A 19,155-nucleotide genomic window follows, 5' to 3' on the forward strand; every position below is an offset into this window, starting at 1 on the left:
AGCTTTTTGTATGAGCTTGACTGAAGAGGGGATATGTTGATAATGAGGATAAGTGTGCGGATGAAAAAAGAACAGGGAGACCGAAAGGACTTGTACACGATACAGGGGATAGGCAAAATAATGTGAACAGTGGTAGCAGTAATCAGATGGTTGTGTTTTACAGTCAACAGTGTTGGTAAGGCATATGTCGTGCTGGACTGTATGTGTTCAGTACGGACCAGGCATCAGTGCAGGTTGTTTACGAGTAAAGCACACTTCATATTTGCATTTAGAGGCTGAGGTTGACGTGCAGTGACAGACCTAACGGAGTTCCAAAGAGGGCAGATTGTGGGGGCCCGATTAGCTGGAGCATCAGCAACCAAGACAGCCAACTTATTGAATGTTTCAAGAGCAGTTGTTTAAACAGTCATGATGGCCTACAAAACATGGAAAGACATCATCATGTAAACGTAATAGTGGGCACAAATCAAAACTAAATGACAGAGATCATTGTATGCTAACACAAATTGTGTCAAAACAACGCAAAACTACAGTGGCTAAAGTGACTGCAGGGCTCAATAGCCATCTTTGAGACCCCATATCTATCGACACTGTCCACCGAGAACTCTATAAAGGGAATATTCATGCATGAGCTTCTATACCAAAACCACTAGTGATGACAACCAATGCAAGGAAGTTTAAAACATTGTGTCAGGAGCATAAATCATGGACAGCTGTTCTGTGGAAATGTCATATATGATCTGACGAGCCAATGTTTTCGTTATTTCAGTCACTGGGCCAGGTTTACATCTGGAGAATACCAAAGAAGCCTACAGTCCTGATTGCTTGATTCCAACAGTTAAGCATGGAGGTGGAAATGTTGATGGTGTGGGAAACCATAACATGGTGTTCTGGCTGGTCCCATCAAAACTCTCAAAGGCCGTGTTGTAGCCAACGATTATGTGAATATTTTAGGCATAGTATTCTGCTGGTCCCATCATTACTCCAAAAGGCCGTGTTAGAGCTAAAAATTATGTGAATATTTTAGGTTATCAGGTGCACCCCCTGATTCAAATGTTGTTCCTCAGCAATGATGCCATATTTCAGGATGATAATGCACCCATTCACACAGACAGGACAGTACAATTGTGGTATGAGGAGTATGCAACTGAATTATAGCATCTTCTCTGGCCAGCACACTCCCCCCGACTCGAACATTATCAAACCCTTGTGGGCGGTATTGGAGCGCAGACTCTTGAGCAGATTTTTACCTTCCTCTTCACTACAGGAGTTAAAAGAGGTTCTGATTGAAGAGTGGCATAACATTTCACTGGAAACTATACAATCATGATATGCCAGTATTCCAAGAACAATCGTGCTGTGTTACAGGTAATGGAAGTCCAACCCCTTATTAGTGAACCATTCCAAGTAAGTACAGGTGTGTTCGCATTATTCTGCCTATCCCGTGTATACTAGCACAGAGAGCTGCATCAAGCCAGTCTTTGGATTTGTGACCGTAACAACAACAACAACAACAACAACAACAACAACAACAGTAGTAGCAGATTAGTAGTACCATGAAGACTCTTCTAATAAAAATCCAGTTATTAGACTAGAAGTGTTTTCACTGGTAGGATGGAAAGGAAAGACAGACTAGAATTTTTTCCATAGAAGACTTAGAAAGGAAGTCTCAAGCCAACTGATGCTGTTAATATGAAAAACTTGTGTGTAGGAGGAAAAATTATGCAGATTGAGTCCACCATAAAAAGGAGAAAAATGCAAGGTATAATTTCTTTTCTGTAATAAAAGAAATCCTTCTTTATTAACTGAAAGTGTCAAGAAAGAAGTTAGCTACCTGATGGCTAGTAGCACAGAAAATATTATAACTCAGACAATTCAGTAATCACCCGCATATCAACCGAATATTACCTGCCCAGACGGCTTATGTACAGGACTGCTTCTGATGTATACAAGTCATTTAAGTATCTCTCCAGGCCTATAGAACATATACTGAAGTTGTACCACTGCTTACTAGCTAGGCAGAAATGTGGTATACTTCATTTTGCTTACTGACATGTTGAAAATTTGATACACTTAGTGTTTGCCTTTAAAGTGAGAAGAACAATCCTAAAATCCATTTACAGGCCGTGTATTCGAGAGTAGCCCGTGTCTGCAAGTATGATCGTGGTGGTCCCCATCGCTTCCGTAACCGTTGGACGTCGTTCCTCAAGTCACGTCTGAACTGCTCTGTTCAGGGGGACTTCCCCTTCTACTTCAATGAAATCCGTGAGTACCTCCACAATTTTTGCATGATCATCACATGTAGTAGAAAGGCATTGTGAAAACACTATCTGGTTTGAAACAGTTCAGTGCAGTTAGTGTACCACACATTGTCTTTTAATAATGCTGATAATTTATTTTAACATCACTTCCACTACTGTTTTCAAATTATATGTATTGTAGTGTGTTGAGGGTTAAGAACACAAGTATTCAGTACACTTCTCTGCATGCTTTGAGGAGTTAACATTTTTTGAGATGCAATGATAAAAAAGATACTAAGAATATGCATGGGGAAAGAATCAAATGTCATATTTGATGTGCAAAAGGAAAATCATTACCTTTTTAGATATTCACATCCCTCAATTTTAATACAGATTTTTATGATAGTAGAGTTTTAGGCATAGAGAGTGAAACAGTTAACTGTTGTGTGTAATGATTAGTATCCAAACATCTTAGTCTTCCACTTTTTAAGACTGTTCTTGTGTGCTGATTGTAGATTACTGTCAGGTTGCTGTCCAGTCATTCTTACATTTATTTTAATGAGTTCTTTCTCTCTTTCTCTCCAGAATTTACTTTTTAATACTTTCACTTCATTCAGATATACGCTAAACTAAAAGGAAAGTATAGACAAATTAGTCACAAATATGTAAGAGAAAAATGTTCCATGAATGAAATTATCCTCTCATTCAAACTCCAGCAACAAATGTGACCGGTCTAAGTTTCACACAATTATTCTTTCCTCTTTAGACATCTGTTAAATATGATCACAAAAAGATGATGTGGCTTTCATGGTTGGTGTTTACTTCAGTTAAAACATCGAGGCTGACTGTCCCTCCTGCTTTGAGAGACAACTGCAGTAATAATAAATATTGAGAGGCCATTGGGAGCCCAAATTTACAGAAGTGTATAGAGAGCATATGATAATTATGTCGCACAATGCAGAATGCGTTATTAGCTCTGGCTGTTGACATTATTCATGATTAAAAGTAATTAATTGTTGCTCCATTGTACTATTGCTCCATCGGTACAAAGTTGACACCCAAATTTAATGTAATTTAACTCCTTCTTTTTTTTTCTATCAAAATTATTGTGGTGTTTATAAACCTCTATTGCCTCTCTATACAACCACACATATTAATGCACTGTGGATCCATATAGTATAGGAGACTATTACAATAAATAATAACTCAATCCATATACTCTGCATAACAGTTTTATTGATAATATAAACATAACTTGTACAAGCAAGTGAATCTGACAGACATCAGACCGACTACCAGTCAGTGTGTTTCCTGCACGGGACCCAGGTGACCGCCAGTGGAGAGTGTTGCAACGGAGCCTGTGCAAAGTGTGGTGAAGGAGGCTGCACGAAGTGTTCAGGTGGAGAGATTGTGCACGGATTGGTAGGCCTCCTGGGTGCATTGTCATCTGTAACGTCAAGGACATCAGGCAGTGACATATGCCGGATGGCGTACAGGTGGTGATCATTGAAGCAGGCCAGTACTTAGTGGGGCCGGCCATGGTATGAGTGTGTGATTGCATCAGCAGAGGTGGATTGGAGGGTATATTGCCAGGGCTGGGTGGTGCCACAAGATGCCACGATTGTGAGGCTAGCGTTGCTGGAAATGTGGTATGTGAGGATGGTGGTTTGGAAACTTTGCAGTCTTTCAGAAGTACTATGAGATGGAGCTGTCTGTGACCTGGTGATCAGCATGCTGACCTTCATGAGGAGATTGCTGTCTATGAGCTTGGCGTGGAGGTCCTCAGGAAGAAAGTCGTGGATCTCCGGTTGCAATACAAAGGTCGACTGTTCGGTGTCACTGGCAAGTGAGCCAGAAAGTGTCGGAGAGAGGAGCACTTGGCATGTGTTGCCATCTGGTGAGGCATCTTGATGTGCTCACATTGTTTTGAGCTGATGGACACAGTTGTCAGTTTTATATTTATTAATCTGTGGAAGGTTCAGTCATCTCTTCGGAGCACTTTGTGGGGCCTGTGTAGGGGTCTGTAGGGCAAGTTGTCCCATGTTGCCTCGTTACATTATGAAGTCACAATCTGTGAGTACTCTGTGAACAAAGACTCTAGACAACAATTTGGGACAGGGGAGGGGGTTGGTGGTGGTATAAGGTGGTGTGATGTGACTCTTCGCAGGCCCAATTAGTCCGGTAGGTATGGGGACATAGGTGATGATTCTTGGAGCATGAAGTCTGCTGGGAGAAACAACGTCTCTCCGTATAAAATTTCAGACACTGAGGCTCAGGTCAAGTCTCTCTCCTGAATTCCCGGAAGAACCCACAGGAGTGCATCAGTCCGTGCCTCTGTGGCACACGAGGGCCATTTTTAATGTGCACTGCCACCACTTGACCAAACTATTGCTTTGAGGATGGTGTGCTTCAGTTCTGAGCACTTAGCGCCTGTCGTATTGCGAAGTTCAAAGAAGAGAGCAGATTTGAACTGCCTCCCTTGGTCTGTTGTGATGGTCGTGGGGCAGCCAAAGCATGAGATCCATGTTTCAACAAATGCTTTGGAAGTAGATTTGGCCTTTATCATCTTTAATTCTGTCAGTTCGGCCCATTACGTGACCCGATGGATTGCCGAGAGGCTATAGCAGTAGCTGTTGAAGGCACGTAGTGGGCCAATGAGGTCAATATATACGTGTTGAAAGTGGCCTTTGGGGATTTGGAAATGGCCTATTAGAGGTTGTGCAAGATGTGAGTTCCGCTCTTTCAATATGGGATGCATGTGTGAGCACAAAGTTTAATGTCTTTCTTTATGTTAGGTCACGCGAACCTGTCTGTCATGAGTCAACTGATTGGACAAATGCTCAGGTGTGCTGAATTGTAGAGCTGTTCGAATATGATGCAGCAGAATTGTGGAGGAATGATTGGGGTGTCTGAATTTATGAGACGTCGCAAAGTATAGGATGGTTCACTCCCAGAGTAGGGCAAGATTCAGTCAGTAGGTTCGTGGGTGGCTCTTAGAAGAGAGCTTGACACTGTTCATTGTGTTGTCGTGCTTCAGTGAACTAATCGTAGTCGAGGGTAGATGACAAGGTGCTCTCGCCTGAAAAATAATCTGCCATAATGTTCTCCATGCCTTTGGAGGGAGTTGGCATACCTCCATAGTAATCTGGGCAATGTAGTCTAAAATGTTGACACCATTGGGGGTAAGTGTCCTTACGTGTGTTTTGAATAGTGTCAGTAAGTGGGCAGCGATCAGTATAGATAAACAGGGGGAATCCTTCTATGCCGTGTCTGAAGTAGCATACTGCTTTGTAGAGTAACAGTAACTCCCTGTCATGCAGATCACTTGCTTTGTGATGGCACGATCTTGCATGAAAAGAAACAGAGCAGCTCAGCTTCAATAGCGCTGTTGCTCAAATGTGCCATTATGATGAGGTGTGTGTCAGGGAGGAGGTGTGCCAGGGTGATGGCCTAGGTAACGCAGTCCTTAATCCTTCCAAAAGTGGATTGTATCTCGTTCATCGACATGAGTTTGGATTTGTCAGTGGTAATATTGCCACTGATGGCTTGTGTTAAGGGTGCTTCCTGGGAACTTGCCTGTGGAAGGTGTCTTCTGTAGAAAATTTATCATACCTGAGAACCAATGTAGTTCTTGCCAACCTTGTAATGGAATCCGTTGTTGAATAGCCTATGCACATTTTGGTGTGGGACGAATGCCCGATGCATTAATAATGTGTCCAAGGGAGATGACTTCTCTGAATCAGAGTTAACATTTCACTTCATTGATTATGAGACCATTGTGAGATCGTGTGTCAAAAACTTGTGTGAGATGTTTATTGTGAGATTCCTCATCCTGTGTGAAAATTAAAATGTTATCGAGATAGGCACAGGAGAACGGGAATTTGAAGAGTAAACCGTCAGTTAAACCATTGCCATGTTGTTAAGTCCTTACAGCATGACCAAAAGGTGTGGCAATGGTTGTTTTGTAAATATCAACTGGTTACTTGGGTACTTGTAGGTACGCCACCTTACAATCAAGGACTCCTAACAATAGAGGCATTTGTTAAATAATGAGTGAAGTCCTGGATGTTTGGCACTGGCTAGCTGTTCGTAATGATAGGAGCATTGTGTATTCTGTAATCACCACACAACCTGAGAGACCATTCATCGTGGGGACCAATTTTGTGGGAGAAGCCTCCAGGTTGTGGAGGGGCAAACTATCCCTGCTTGTAAGAGCTCATCTACTTCTACTTTGATGGCCATAAATTATTTGGTGGTAGTCAATGTGGCCTGTGGCATCCTGACAGATTGAGGTGTGCGACGATCTTGTGGACTGTTGTGTATATAATGTCACACTGTCTGAATTGTTCTAGTGGGAGGGCACATGAAGACTCGGAGGCAGGTGAGCAGGCCAGTGGTGCAGTTCTGACCTCTGTAGGGGTACCTGGAAGTATTGCTGTAAGCATCTCCTTGGACGGTCGTAGAGATGTCGGCAAGCTGATGGCAAGAGGTGTAGCAGTTGATTTCAGCTGGTCAAGGTATTGCAGTGTTGCATGGAGTTCTCACCTGACATCATTTTGGATGACATTGTTACCATGTCACAGGTGAAAGTTCATTCCGTGCATGTTTGAGTAGAGTTGTCAAACATGTTGAATGTGATTGATGGTGTGGAGGTACTCCTGAAGGAGCTGTCGACTGTTGGGTGTGTCCACGGGGAGCGGGAGTTGTCAAAAGTAAACTCTGCGATTGTGTTGGCTCTCCAAAGGGACAAGGCATGCCCTTAGTCAGGTCCAAAACCAAGGGAAGTGCTGGAGAAAGTCTGCACTGATAATTGGTTCTGCTACATTCGGAATGATAAATGTCAATTGTTCATTGAGGCTAAGGTCTAATGTGTAGGCTTGTGAGTGTGGACTTGGATTGTGGAATTATTTGCTGCACAGAGTTGAATGAATGCACAGGATGGTGTTTCATCTGGGAAGGAGGATGCCAAAGTGCTGATCTCCGAGCCTGTGTCGATGAGGCATGAATGGCCATCGATACGGTCACGTATAAAGTCTGTTATTGTGGAGTCGTTGGGGCAGATGCGGCACATCATTGCCGTTAGGGTATTGAGAGGTGACTTAAAAATCCTGGGAGGTCTAGTGCACCTCTGCACGATACCAACAAAAATGATTCTGTGCCAGCGTTACATCGAGATTGTCATTGCGTTACTGAGTTACAGAAATGATGCAGTCAACCACATTCTGCAAAGGCCTGGGTGCAACATGGGTGGTGGGGAGCCAGGGGTTTGTTGATGTCACATGTAGGTCATCGCTGTGACTGGGTGCAGTGACATCAGCATCACCAGAGGTCAGATGGGGTCAGCTTGGCTTGTAGTTGGCTGTTCATTCCTTGTACTGCCATTGAAGTTGCAAGTCACACTTACCAGTATTATTGATGTACTGTCTGTGTTGTACGATTGAATGTATTCGATCAGCAAGCATAAGGTACGTGTCCAGGAGTTCATTTTCATGTGTGACCATTGCTAGTTGGACTTGTACAGGGAATTTCATAACTTACAGACTCTGCACATGTGGTCATTCATAAGGTGGGGTTTCATGTTGCTTGTGGAGACAATGTCATAGTTGCAAAGGGGTCTTGTCAATTAAAACTTCATCATATATAACCTGATAGATTTGTTCCTCCAGGGTATTGGTGAAATGCCAGAGTAGAGCAGCTTCAACCATCTCATATTTATTGTCAGCTGGGGAGGGGATTGAGGATGATATCACTTGCTGTCTCTGCAAGTACCCCCTAGTGGCTTAATGAAGTGATCAATTTAGTACCGTAGCTGATGACATCACTCAGTGAGAAGATATTGTCTGTGATGGTAAATGACGCAGTAGGTTGGTCTGGCCAGAAAGGTGATAGTTTGAAGTGTCTCCTGTGGCCCAGAGATTGTCAGGACAATGTTCATAGTGGTAGGACAGCCGAGCAAGTATTGTCCGTACACAGCATGACATGATGTGTGGGAGGGAGGCAGAGAGCAAGGCAGTGCAGCTGGGTGCATGAGTTTGAGTGATCATGTTCGTGTGCAATGCAGTTGCTCTTAGAAAGCAGTTAAGCACGAGTACAACCAGTTGGATTGCCGTGGCTCGGGTGTAGCTTGATTTACAAAGGGAACAGGGTCCCTTGTGAGATTATGAGGCACAATGTTTATCATCTTCCATTGTTCTGTGGTGTTACATATTAATGATGCACTGTCCATGAGAGTGCAACTGTCATTTTTTTATGAAATGACTGCACATATTGTGTTATCCATAATGGTTTACATCATGGTTTGAGAATCTTTGTCAACAAGCAAAAACTGTGTAGCACAATGTGGGCACACCAATAACACTTTGTTGTGCAGTAGTCTGGAATGTTGAAATTTGCGTGCAATCATGATCATTGAGGTCACGAATGTGGATTCACAAAGTATGGAAGACAATTACAATGAATAATAACCAAATACTCTGTATGAAACTGTTATTGATGATATAAACATGTACTATAGAAGGAGCTGAACATGACAGTCATTGGACCAATCGCTGGTCAAATAGTTTTTTGCATGGGACCCATGTCGACTTCCAGTGATGTTACTTTGCAGAGCAGTGTTCCCACATATTGCATTGAGTGAAACATTAATCTCACTTCCTGGTTTGAAAAACGTGCTCCACAATTGGCCATTTAATAATTTGGTCCTTTTATGTTTGGATGAGGGAATTTTGATACATTGGAACCACATCTATAAATTCAGGGGTCCCTTGAGCTTTGATGCAGTTACAAATTTATCTCTGAGGCTGTCTCCCACAGTCTGAATAGTTTTATATATTAACCACTACCCGTCAGCCAAGAAGTTTTAACTGGAACATATCCACAGCACTGACTAGTAGAACCATAAAATAAATAAAGTAATTAGGAGTAAAAGTAATACTGTAAAAGTGAGACAGTTTTCATCAAATTCCACATGGTATGGGATAGGGTTTAAGCCTCCAATTACATGAGCTGTGGTACCTTAAGAAAAATGTCTCAGTTAAATATTCAGTATCCATAAGCATAAAAATTCCATGCACAATATATTACCCAAAAACAAAGCATTATTACCGAAGTTATCACATGTCAAAACATCATTCCAATTTTATGTAATAAACTTAGAACATGAAAACAAAATAACCTCAAACTACATATTAATATTAAAACTGAGCTGCAACAGTTAAACATTTTGCCTAGATACAGGGTGGTTACAATTAAACTTTTATTACTTGTGGAGGTGCAGGCAGAAAAGTATTTACCAAATGGGAACTCAACTTTATATGAATAATTTTCAGACTGTGCACTGCAGGACATACATAGTGAGCTGTGTTAGTGTCATGACTTACCATTAGGTGCCAGCGATAGTACAGTGACATAGGGATGAAACATAAGCACCAGTGTGTGTTACAGCTGCAGATAGTCAACATGGGCCTGGACAAGTTGAGCAGAGCTTTACTCATGAAGCTGTTTTATCAAAACAGTAGCAGTAGTGCAGCTGCTCTTCATGAATATCAATGTATATTGAAAGAATACAGAAAGGTCCTCTTTCCTCACTGAAGTTGAAGAACACGATTCAAAAGTTTGATTTAATTTGTGATCTGGGAATTACTCGTGGGAGAGGCAGATGGCCAGTTGCAACATAGATTGTTGAAGAAGTTTCTAATGCCATGGCTGAGAATGCTGAATACAATTCGGGATCTTCAAGCAGTACATGAGCTGTGTCATGACAGTCGAACATTCCACGGTCCACCGTTTAGAAACTGCTGTGAACAGTTTTGAAACGGAATCTCTTGTATGACTTCAGGCTGTTGTGGATGCAAACAGTATTACATTGAGCAACATGGACACAATCAACAAATGGTACCCTCCCATGTGGAAACTAAAGTGTTCCTTTCAGTGGTTTATTCATTATTTTTCTTCAGCATCTCTTTAAAAATGTTTCCACAAAGTTTCATTATTCTATAATCACTCATTTTTTGTGGGTGCCCTCTCAAGTAGCAAAAATTTAATTATAACCACCCTGTTTAACCCTCACTCGAACCATAAACCCCACAAGGAGTAACCCCAAAAGGATTAAATGTAGCAAGTGAAGCTCAAATACCCACTTTCAGATAAGGATGATTATGACAAACCGTGGCAGAGACAAATTTTGTTTACTGCAGTAAGTAATTGTTACAGACAGTTTACATACTGATCAGCTTATGAGAAAAAATGTTCGTTGCATTTCGTAACACGTAAAATCAAACAAGCCTACATTCTAAATAAAATAATAATTGTTTTAAACCAGTAGTACAAGCAACAGGCATATGAAAGGTCCTAGGTACATTCTCTGGCATTGGATCAGTTTTCCCTATTTTTTGCTGTGTCCTTTAAAGTTTTATCTATCATGTCTTCCCTTTCCAAAACCCCTGTTAAATGAGTTAGAGATAGTTTGATTAATTCATGGCATTGCATCTCTGAGAACACAGTCATGATTTGGTATATAGGTTGAGCCCAGCTGGAAGAAGATTGCTTGAAGCTGCATGTGTGTCTTGAGCATGATGGCTGGTCCTAGGTATAGAATGAACCATCCTGAGGCAATTAATGGTTGTGGTCATGCAACTGGCTTGATGTAAGTTCTGTAGTGTTCTGTAGTATATTGTTGCATGGAAAGTGCATGTATTATTTTGTATAATCTAGTCATTCTGTCGCACATCTTGATCTGGGGCAAGTATTTTTGTAAAAAATACAGTTGAAATACACACACTGTCACTAAAGTTAAGCACCTAGTAGGAGAGGAGGAAGTGAAATGAAACTTCACAGGTTGAGAGGTTATTGGGTTTTATTTCAGTCACTACAAAACAAAGTTAAATATTTAACAAAATTGGCAGTGTAAGCACATAACAGGACCATTATCATGTGTTGCACCCTGTTAGTTGTTAGTCCTGGATATGTGCACTGGTGTAGTAGAAAAGTTATCTCACAGCCACAGCATATTTTCCTGAGGTAAGTTGGCTCACTACTGTTATAAATGGCCCTGGATACTGGAACTGGGACTGAGTTGATCCCTGTGCTGATTGTATGTGTTTTCTATTGGGTACAGTTCTTGTTGCCCAAGAATACCTCAACAACACACAGACTATATGTAGTTGAGGTGTTGTTATTTTGAGAGGAGGTATCTGGATAATGTCTCATGAGGCAGACACAGGATAATCCCCATGTATTGCACATGAGTGCCCAGGATATTTGTGACTTACTGCCGAAAGAGTTCCTCAAATCACCACCAGAGGTGATCCAAATTTGCACATGACAGCATTCCACAGCATGATGCTAGGTGTAGTATCGGTGTCTCTCTCCATAACACTGGCACAACATATCCTTCCCTCTCAGTAACACCATACTTACAGATGATAGTTATCCGAAGTAATTCAGAACAGAAATTCATGTCTGAAAATGATGCAACACCATTTATTTGCAATACCATTTATCAACAGTCCATTCAACCCAGATATTGCACCACACCAAAGGCAGCCATGTATATTAATTTTAAAATTAATATTTATACAGCTGCTAACAGGGCCGCAAAATGTTGAAAATATTAAAAGCAGCCATGTGTGCTGTGGTGTTAAAGGTAGCCTGCTTTTTAGACAGTGTTTCAGTAGCTTGGCATTTAATAGTCCCCAGTCAGTGATTAAGGATGATACAGAATGTCTCAATAAGTCCTTTAATTTTGTCGAAGTGACAGATACAGAGGTGCAGGGGATACATTGTGAGTTGACACTTGGTTTACCAGAGCTTCAGCGACATGTTTGCTTCATCTCGTATTCACATTCAGTCCGACAGCGAGCAAACACTGTATCCAAACACCCCCCATGCCTGTGTATTGCACACCTTGACCAACTGACCAGATATAGATCCAAAACGAGCCCATTCCAAACTCTCCCAGATGATGATAAGATTGTCTCGTGCAAGCACATGGCATTATCTGTAATATTTCACAATTCTCACTAACCCCCTGATAAATTACATGCCCATTACTTAACTTGTAATTGATAACATGGTCACATAGTGACCTATAACCAAGTGCCGACAGAACACGCACATAAAAGAGGTTTGTAATTAGGCAAGCTTTCGGAGCCAGTGGATCCTTCTTCAGGCAGAAGGATTGAAGGGGAAGGAAGAGAGCAGTGGAGAGGTCTAGGAAAATTTGTAGATTTGGGGAAAGTCACCTGGAAATGCGGGTCAGGGTAGACTTACCGCATGGGATGATAAGGAAAGACCCCTCTTCCTCCCTCTTCAACCCTTCTGCCTGAAGGAGGCACTAGCTCCGAAATCTTGCCTAATTACTATCCTCTTCCATGTGTGTGTTCTGCCGCTGCTTGCTGAGTAGAATTTTTATCTATCCAATTAAATTATTTCATCATAAATGTATGCAACATTGATAATTCACAGAGCTGTGTGTGTATGGAGTTAAGCATGCATTTAACCATTCTGCAAATATAATACTTACTGTACAAGCTACAATGTGATGCATGTTGGAGGGTATCTTACACCACTACTAACACTGCCCTTCCTTGTTCTGCTTGAAAAAGGAGTGAGGGAAAAAAATGACTGTCTAAATGCCTCCTTACGAGCCCAAATTTTTCTTATCTTGCCTTCATGGTCCTTATGAAAAATGTATGTTGGCAGCAGTAGAATCGCCCTGCACTAAGGTGCAAATGGTATTTTTCTCAATTTTCTCAATACTGTTCTGCAAAAAAAAAAAATGTCCTCTGCCCCCAAGGGATTCCAACGTGATTTCACAAAATATTTTCATAATACTCATTTTTTGATGGAACTTCCTTGTAACAAAATCTAGCAGCCTGCCTCTGAATTTCTTTGATGTCTGTCTTTCATCTGATTTGGTGGGGACCCCAAACACTTGAGAAGTACTCAGAAATGAGGCTCGCTAGTGATGTATAAGCAGTTCTCCTTTGTAGATGAACTACACTTTCCTAAAATACTCCCAGTAAACTAAAATCTACCACTCACCTTCCCTACTACCAACCTTACGTGTTCATTCCATTTCGTATCGCTTCACAACATTATGCATAGACAGTTAATCGTTGTGACTATGTCAATGAACACACAAGCAATAGGGCACTTGAACATTACTCATTTGCATTAACTTAAATTTTTGTGCATTTAGAGCAAGCTGCCATTGATCTCAGCAAATAAAAATTCTATGTAAGTCATCTTGTACTCTCATACAGTCACATAATGATAATGATAATGATGACACTTTTTGTATGCTACAGCATCATCAGCAATGCAGACTCTTCTCGCCCTATCCATCTCATAGCATTTATAGATCTAGATAACAAAAACAATCCATCACACTTCCCTGGGGCAACTTTAATGGGACCCTCATCCTCAATGAACACTGACCATCCAAGACAATGTACTGGATTCTATAACTTAATAAGTCTTCAAGCCACTAGCATGTCTGGGAATGTCAGACTTTGATTAAGAGCCTGCAGTGGGGCACTATGTCAAACACTTTTCTGAAATCTAGGAATATGGAATCTGCCTGATTCCCTTCATCCATGGTTTCCAGGACATCATGTGAGAAAAGGGCATACTGAGCTCCTCGTAGGGTGTGCTTTCTAAATCCATGGTGATTCATGAATAGAAGCTGACTTAAGGAAATTAGTTATATTCAAACGCAGAATATGTTCAATAATTCTGTAGCAAACCTATGTTAACATCATAGGTCTGTAATTTTGTATGTCCATTACATTATTTTGCCCTTCTTTTATACAGGATTTACCTGCGCTTTTTTACTGTCACTTGAGGCTTTTGACTGGGAAAGAGATTCTTGATAAAAGCAAGATGAGCAGGGGCCAGTGCCAAAGAGTACTCTCTTTGAAACCTAATCGGGGTTTCATCTATATCTGATGACTTATTTGTCTTCAACTCTTTCAGTTGCGTATGTACCAGGAATGCCTGTTACTGTGTCCGCCTTACAGAGCCTGTGTGAAGTCAAATGATGATATGTCCATATCGGCATCTGGCACAAGTCATTTTTTATTGCAAAATTTAAAACTTCAGCTTCCCTTTTGCTATCTTCTGTTGTGATACCAAACTAGTTGATGAGTGAATATGAAGAATCCTTTGACCTGTTTCACAATTTTACGTAGGACCAGCATTCTAGCAAGCTCATTTGGTAATGTACGATGGTGTATGATTCGCACATTGATCATTTTATAGATGCACAAATTTCTTCTAACTTTTGCCTGTCAACTTTTCCATGTCCTTTTTTGGAGTGAGATACAATCTCTGCTTCCTCAGTATTTTCTTAATTTTGTTATTAAACAATGGTGAGTCTTATCTATTGTTCATACATTTGGTTGTCAGCTAGCTCTCCAGAACATAATTTACAGTCAGTTAATACTTTAACCTTAATTCCTGTATGCTCATCATATTTGAACTAAATGATGTCCATTCATTGTCAAAGTAGGATACTTACAACTGCTTGTGTGCTATTTCCAATGTTAGATCCATCCTATTCTTCTTGATGGACTTAATGAACTTAGTAATCATAATCGTTATGACGACATGGCTAGTGCTAATCCACATCTCCATACCTCCCAAGAGCTTAACTTTGTCAACAAGTGTGCATCATACTACAATTAATAGGAATATGCCATCATTCTGGAAAAAAACTCTTAAGGCTAATGGTATTCAACACTTACTGCAAGAGGAGAAATTGTTCTACTTCACCTTTTTAGTGTTATTTTTCTTGTATTATTGAGCTGAAATTGTGTTAAAGAGCAGGATTTCAGCATATAACAGTAGTTCCTTACAGAAACTGTCACACTTTTCTCCTCTGTAGAGCTTTCTATTCATTTTACTAGTATTTGTAAAGCACCTTAAGAGGAGGTGTGTGGATACGGAAGTTTCCCTGTCATAACAAGGTTTCACAAGATTTTGGGATTGTAGCTGAATAATGTTGACTTCTTGCTTGGTATTTCAGCTGACCACCTTGATACTATCTTCAGGTCAACTTTATGGCTGGAGATTACTTGCTATGTTTATTCAAAAAATTGGTGCAATGTTCCATACATACAGATCTTGGCTGTAGTATCGCCCACTGTAGAATTTCACACTCTAATAAACAGTGCTGCATCCGAGATGCACTAGCACATGTGTAGCTGTGTCATTATGCATGCTTTCTGTCAAACTGTGTGGCCTTTGAATTTGGTAATGAAATTGATAAAATTAATTGTCATGGATGAAATTTTACTTTTGTGAATTAATGAAGTAAATGGCTATGTCCCACACCTTATCCAGTTTAAGGCCGCCACCCTAGTTAATAAGTAATTCTGCCATTTCATTTTAAAATATATTGTGCCAGAAAGAATGTGCTCAATCTAAATTTGAGGACAAGATGTTAAGAGTTATAATTATCACACTAGATAATATAATTTGAATTGTTATGTAAAAAACAAACATAATCAAACATTGCAACAAGTAAAGACAAACCTACAGTACCTGCTTGTGCTCTCTCTCTCTCTCTCTCTCTCTCTCTCTCTCTCTCTCTCTCTCTCTCACACACACACACACACACACACACACACACACACACACACACACACAATTGAGAAAGTTTTTTTACCAAATCTCTGACTCAAGATGTACTTTGTGACAGATAACTTTGCAGATTGTAGCTCTATTGTAGAAGGGGGCTGCCCCAAGGGTTTCAAAATAATTTTTAAAGGAGTGTTTTTATTGTTTTTTAATACACAAAAGTTTAAAAATCTTCAAAATACATTCTTTTGCGTCTATGGTGCCACTGCTTTACTCTGTCTGCATAGTCTTCCTAGAAGGTGTCGCTAGGAACCTCTGTCAAGTAGCACATCAAAGCCTCTTTTGCCCCCTCAGGTGGTGTCCCTTCAAGTTTCTCTGTATACTTTGACACAGAAAGAAGTCAGAGATACATGGTGGCTGAGGCAGCATTGCCACACTATTTCTGCCATCGCATTGTCATGATGCAAAGTTTGGTTGTTTGTGATGTCTTCCCTCATGCATTCCACCCTGTCCCACAACAAAATGAGGATTTAAATGTAAAACTGGCCATTAACTATTTGTCCTTAAAACAAACATTCAGTGTGACTCGTACCTTTTTTGGATGAAGTGACGTTTCCTGTGCCACTCTGTGCTTTGTCATTTTGATTTCGAATTGACTCAAAAATCGAGGTCTCTTCATGTATCGCTACTCTACCCAAAAAATTAGGGTCACTTTCATGGCATTCCTGCAACCTTTAACAATGCAGCCCATAGATTTCCTTCTGTTCATAGGCCATACTTTTTGGAACCATCTTTGTGTGCACATTTCTCATGTTTAATTCATCTCTGCTGTTTATGCATAAGTGTGGAAACCTGTTTACATTTTTTTTATTTTTATTTTTTTTTAAATTTGCACTTTTCCCCATTTTAGTGCATTTGGGATGTTGACAGACTCCCAAAGCACTTATTGCCTTCAACATTTTCTTGGCCCTTCGGAAACATCTTGTGCCACTTCTACCATCGTGACTAGGTCATGAGTTCCTTCTCAAAGGCTTCCCTGATCAGGCCCATCATCTCAGAGACTGAATTTTGTTTTTAGTTTAATGCAAAATTGGATTGCATGTTTCTAATTGATTGACCACTGCACCTTGAATCTTGATGTGTCACTAAAATGCATTATGTGCGAAACAGGATTGTCATTATGTCACTGCCAGAGGTGACTGAGCCAAGTCGCTTTCATTAGCCAAGACCCAACAGCACTGTCTCCACTGAAAACTGTGTCTCCACTGAAAACTGTGTCTCCACTGAAAACTGTGTGTCCACTGAAAACTGTGTCAATCTCTAGTCCTGGATCACTAGAGAATTTTATTCTCAAAATTTTTGGGGCAGACCTATAAAATTTGGGAGAAGGAAACAATATTTTGAAAATTTTAGTGCTAGTTACACTACATAATATTTTAACCAACATACAGACAAACGACCTTCCATATTCTTCCAGGAACCCAGACTCAACTGTATTGGTGACAGCCAAACTTGCTGCAGCTGATTCGTAGTAAACAGTGAATGTCTTAGTGACGTAAAGTCTTGTATCATATAAGTTCAAACAAGCAAAATAGATATTTACAGTCATACACGAAATGACAAACTGTTAGGATCTCTCTGGATAACGAATAAAGGTGAAGTCAAAACAGATAACTTAATCAAGAAATCCAGTCCAACACGTTTAGCACTTAGAAATATCTGTTATTGCATTGAGTTAAGGCAAGGGTGCTGTTTTATGTTCCATACTTTCATTACCTGTTGTGATACATAATTATCTTCTAAGGGCAATTCAATTAAAGCAAAAATGAGTCCTAAGAAGGTTACAAAAAAGTAGGTAGCCATATTTGTCAGTAGCCTCTTAGAGGATCATTCCATTTTTATACTTGTTGCCCAGCATAATCACTCCTGAAGTATACTTATGCCCTGTAATAAAAATTAGTTTCAGCCATATCGTGATCTGCATAATTAGGATAACACTCTGTGCCCCTTCACCTAGGATACTGAATAGAGTTTTGTATTTTGATGAAAAAGACATTAAGAAGCTTTGGCAGACGTAATTTTTATGTTGAAAATCTCTGAAAATTAATTATATTAAATAGCAAATCAGATTATCTGATTATCTAAATCCCCAGTGAGATGACAAGTAACAACACTCATTGTTAAATAAAAATCTGTTCTTACAATGTGTAGATAGCTGCATTCATTGACAATTATCAGTGCACTTGTGTAAATTAAGCAAACAGAAGTAGATAAAGCAGCAGCTGTGTAATAAAATTGAGGAAACAACAGATTTTTCAAAGTAGTAGCTTCCGAGGTAGTGTTGTTATGTTAGTTTGTAGAGTGAATAGTGATTACTAGATCTCTCTTGTAATGTGTACTGTAACCTGTTCCATGTTCCTGAAGGTTTTCCTTTATGATGGTGTCTGTGTAATTTGACAGGTGGGTGGATGGGTTAAGTAAGTGAATTAACGCATCAGGTGTCTTCCTCTGAATGTTCAAATTGAGGTACATAAATAGGTGGGTTTTCAGCAGTCAGGTCATTCAGCAGACAGTTAAACTGATAGCAGGAGTCACTGTGCTTTATCAACATAAATGCTTATTATACGACCACAAAAGGCATCCCTCTTTTCCGTATGGTGAGCAGGTACGGTTTATTGTTAAGAGATCTTCTGTTCTAACCATTTTCTTTTGTTACGCCTAAAGTCCTTTTTGAGTTATTTCTTTTTTGAAATTCCAGTTTATTGTTTGAGCATTTCCTGCTAGCAAGCATTCTAGTCAAATGAATCTGAGCTTTGGCCTAAGGGGTGGATCCCTATGGTTAACAAAAACACCTGTTATATCTTGACTTAAACTTTTCTGTTTTCCAAATTTCCTCATTATTTGCACATTTAACATCAATAACATTAATAAATGAAAAACTTAAAAATTGCTTTATGCTGCCTACAGCTTTCACATTTGCCTCAAAACTTGCAGAGCTAAATTGAAAACAACAATGACCAGATTTCTGCTGTGATTTTCTGTGGTGGAGTGTTTGGGAGAAAGAGCTGAAATTGCTTGGGTATTAGTGAACGTTTTGGTACTAGAGAAGCATAATTTTCGGTTAAAAATCATTGATAAGAGCTGTGACTGTGTCAACACTGACAGCTCCAGTATTTGACAGTTGATACTTTCCAAACTATATTTATCTGTCATTTGTATACTATAAACAAAAACCATTACTATCAAACTTTCATTTTTTGAAGATTATTTACATTGTGTAAAAATTATTATGAGGGATAGAGAAAGGGAGAGCAAGAGAGAAAATTCAAAGAAG

General features: G+C 40.0%; 1 protein-coding gene across 2 annotated transcripts in view; it reads left to right on the plus strand.

The window, feature by feature from the left end:
- LOC126272209 (semaphorin-1A) overlaps positions 1 to 19,155 on the plus strand; it is a 794,592-nt gene that overhangs the window by 728,901 nt on the left and 46,536 nt on the right. For both annotated transcript variants that reach the window (XM_049974894.1, XM_049974893.1), the window contains exon 10: positions 2,124 to 2,265. In XM_049974894.1, the coding sequence (XP_049830851.1) occupies positions 2,124 to 2,265 (142 nt within the window). The remainder of the gene's footprint in view (positions 1 to 2,123; positions 2,266 to 19,155) is intronic.

This window comes from Schistocerca gregaria, chromosome 5 (assembly GCF_023897955.1).
Source record: "Schistocerca gregaria isolate iqSchGreg1 chromosome 5, iqSchGreg1.2, whole genome shotgun sequence".
Taxonomy (NCBI): domain Eukaryota; kingdom Metazoa; phylum Arthropoda; class Insecta; order Orthoptera; family Acrididae; genus Schistocerca; species Schistocerca gregaria.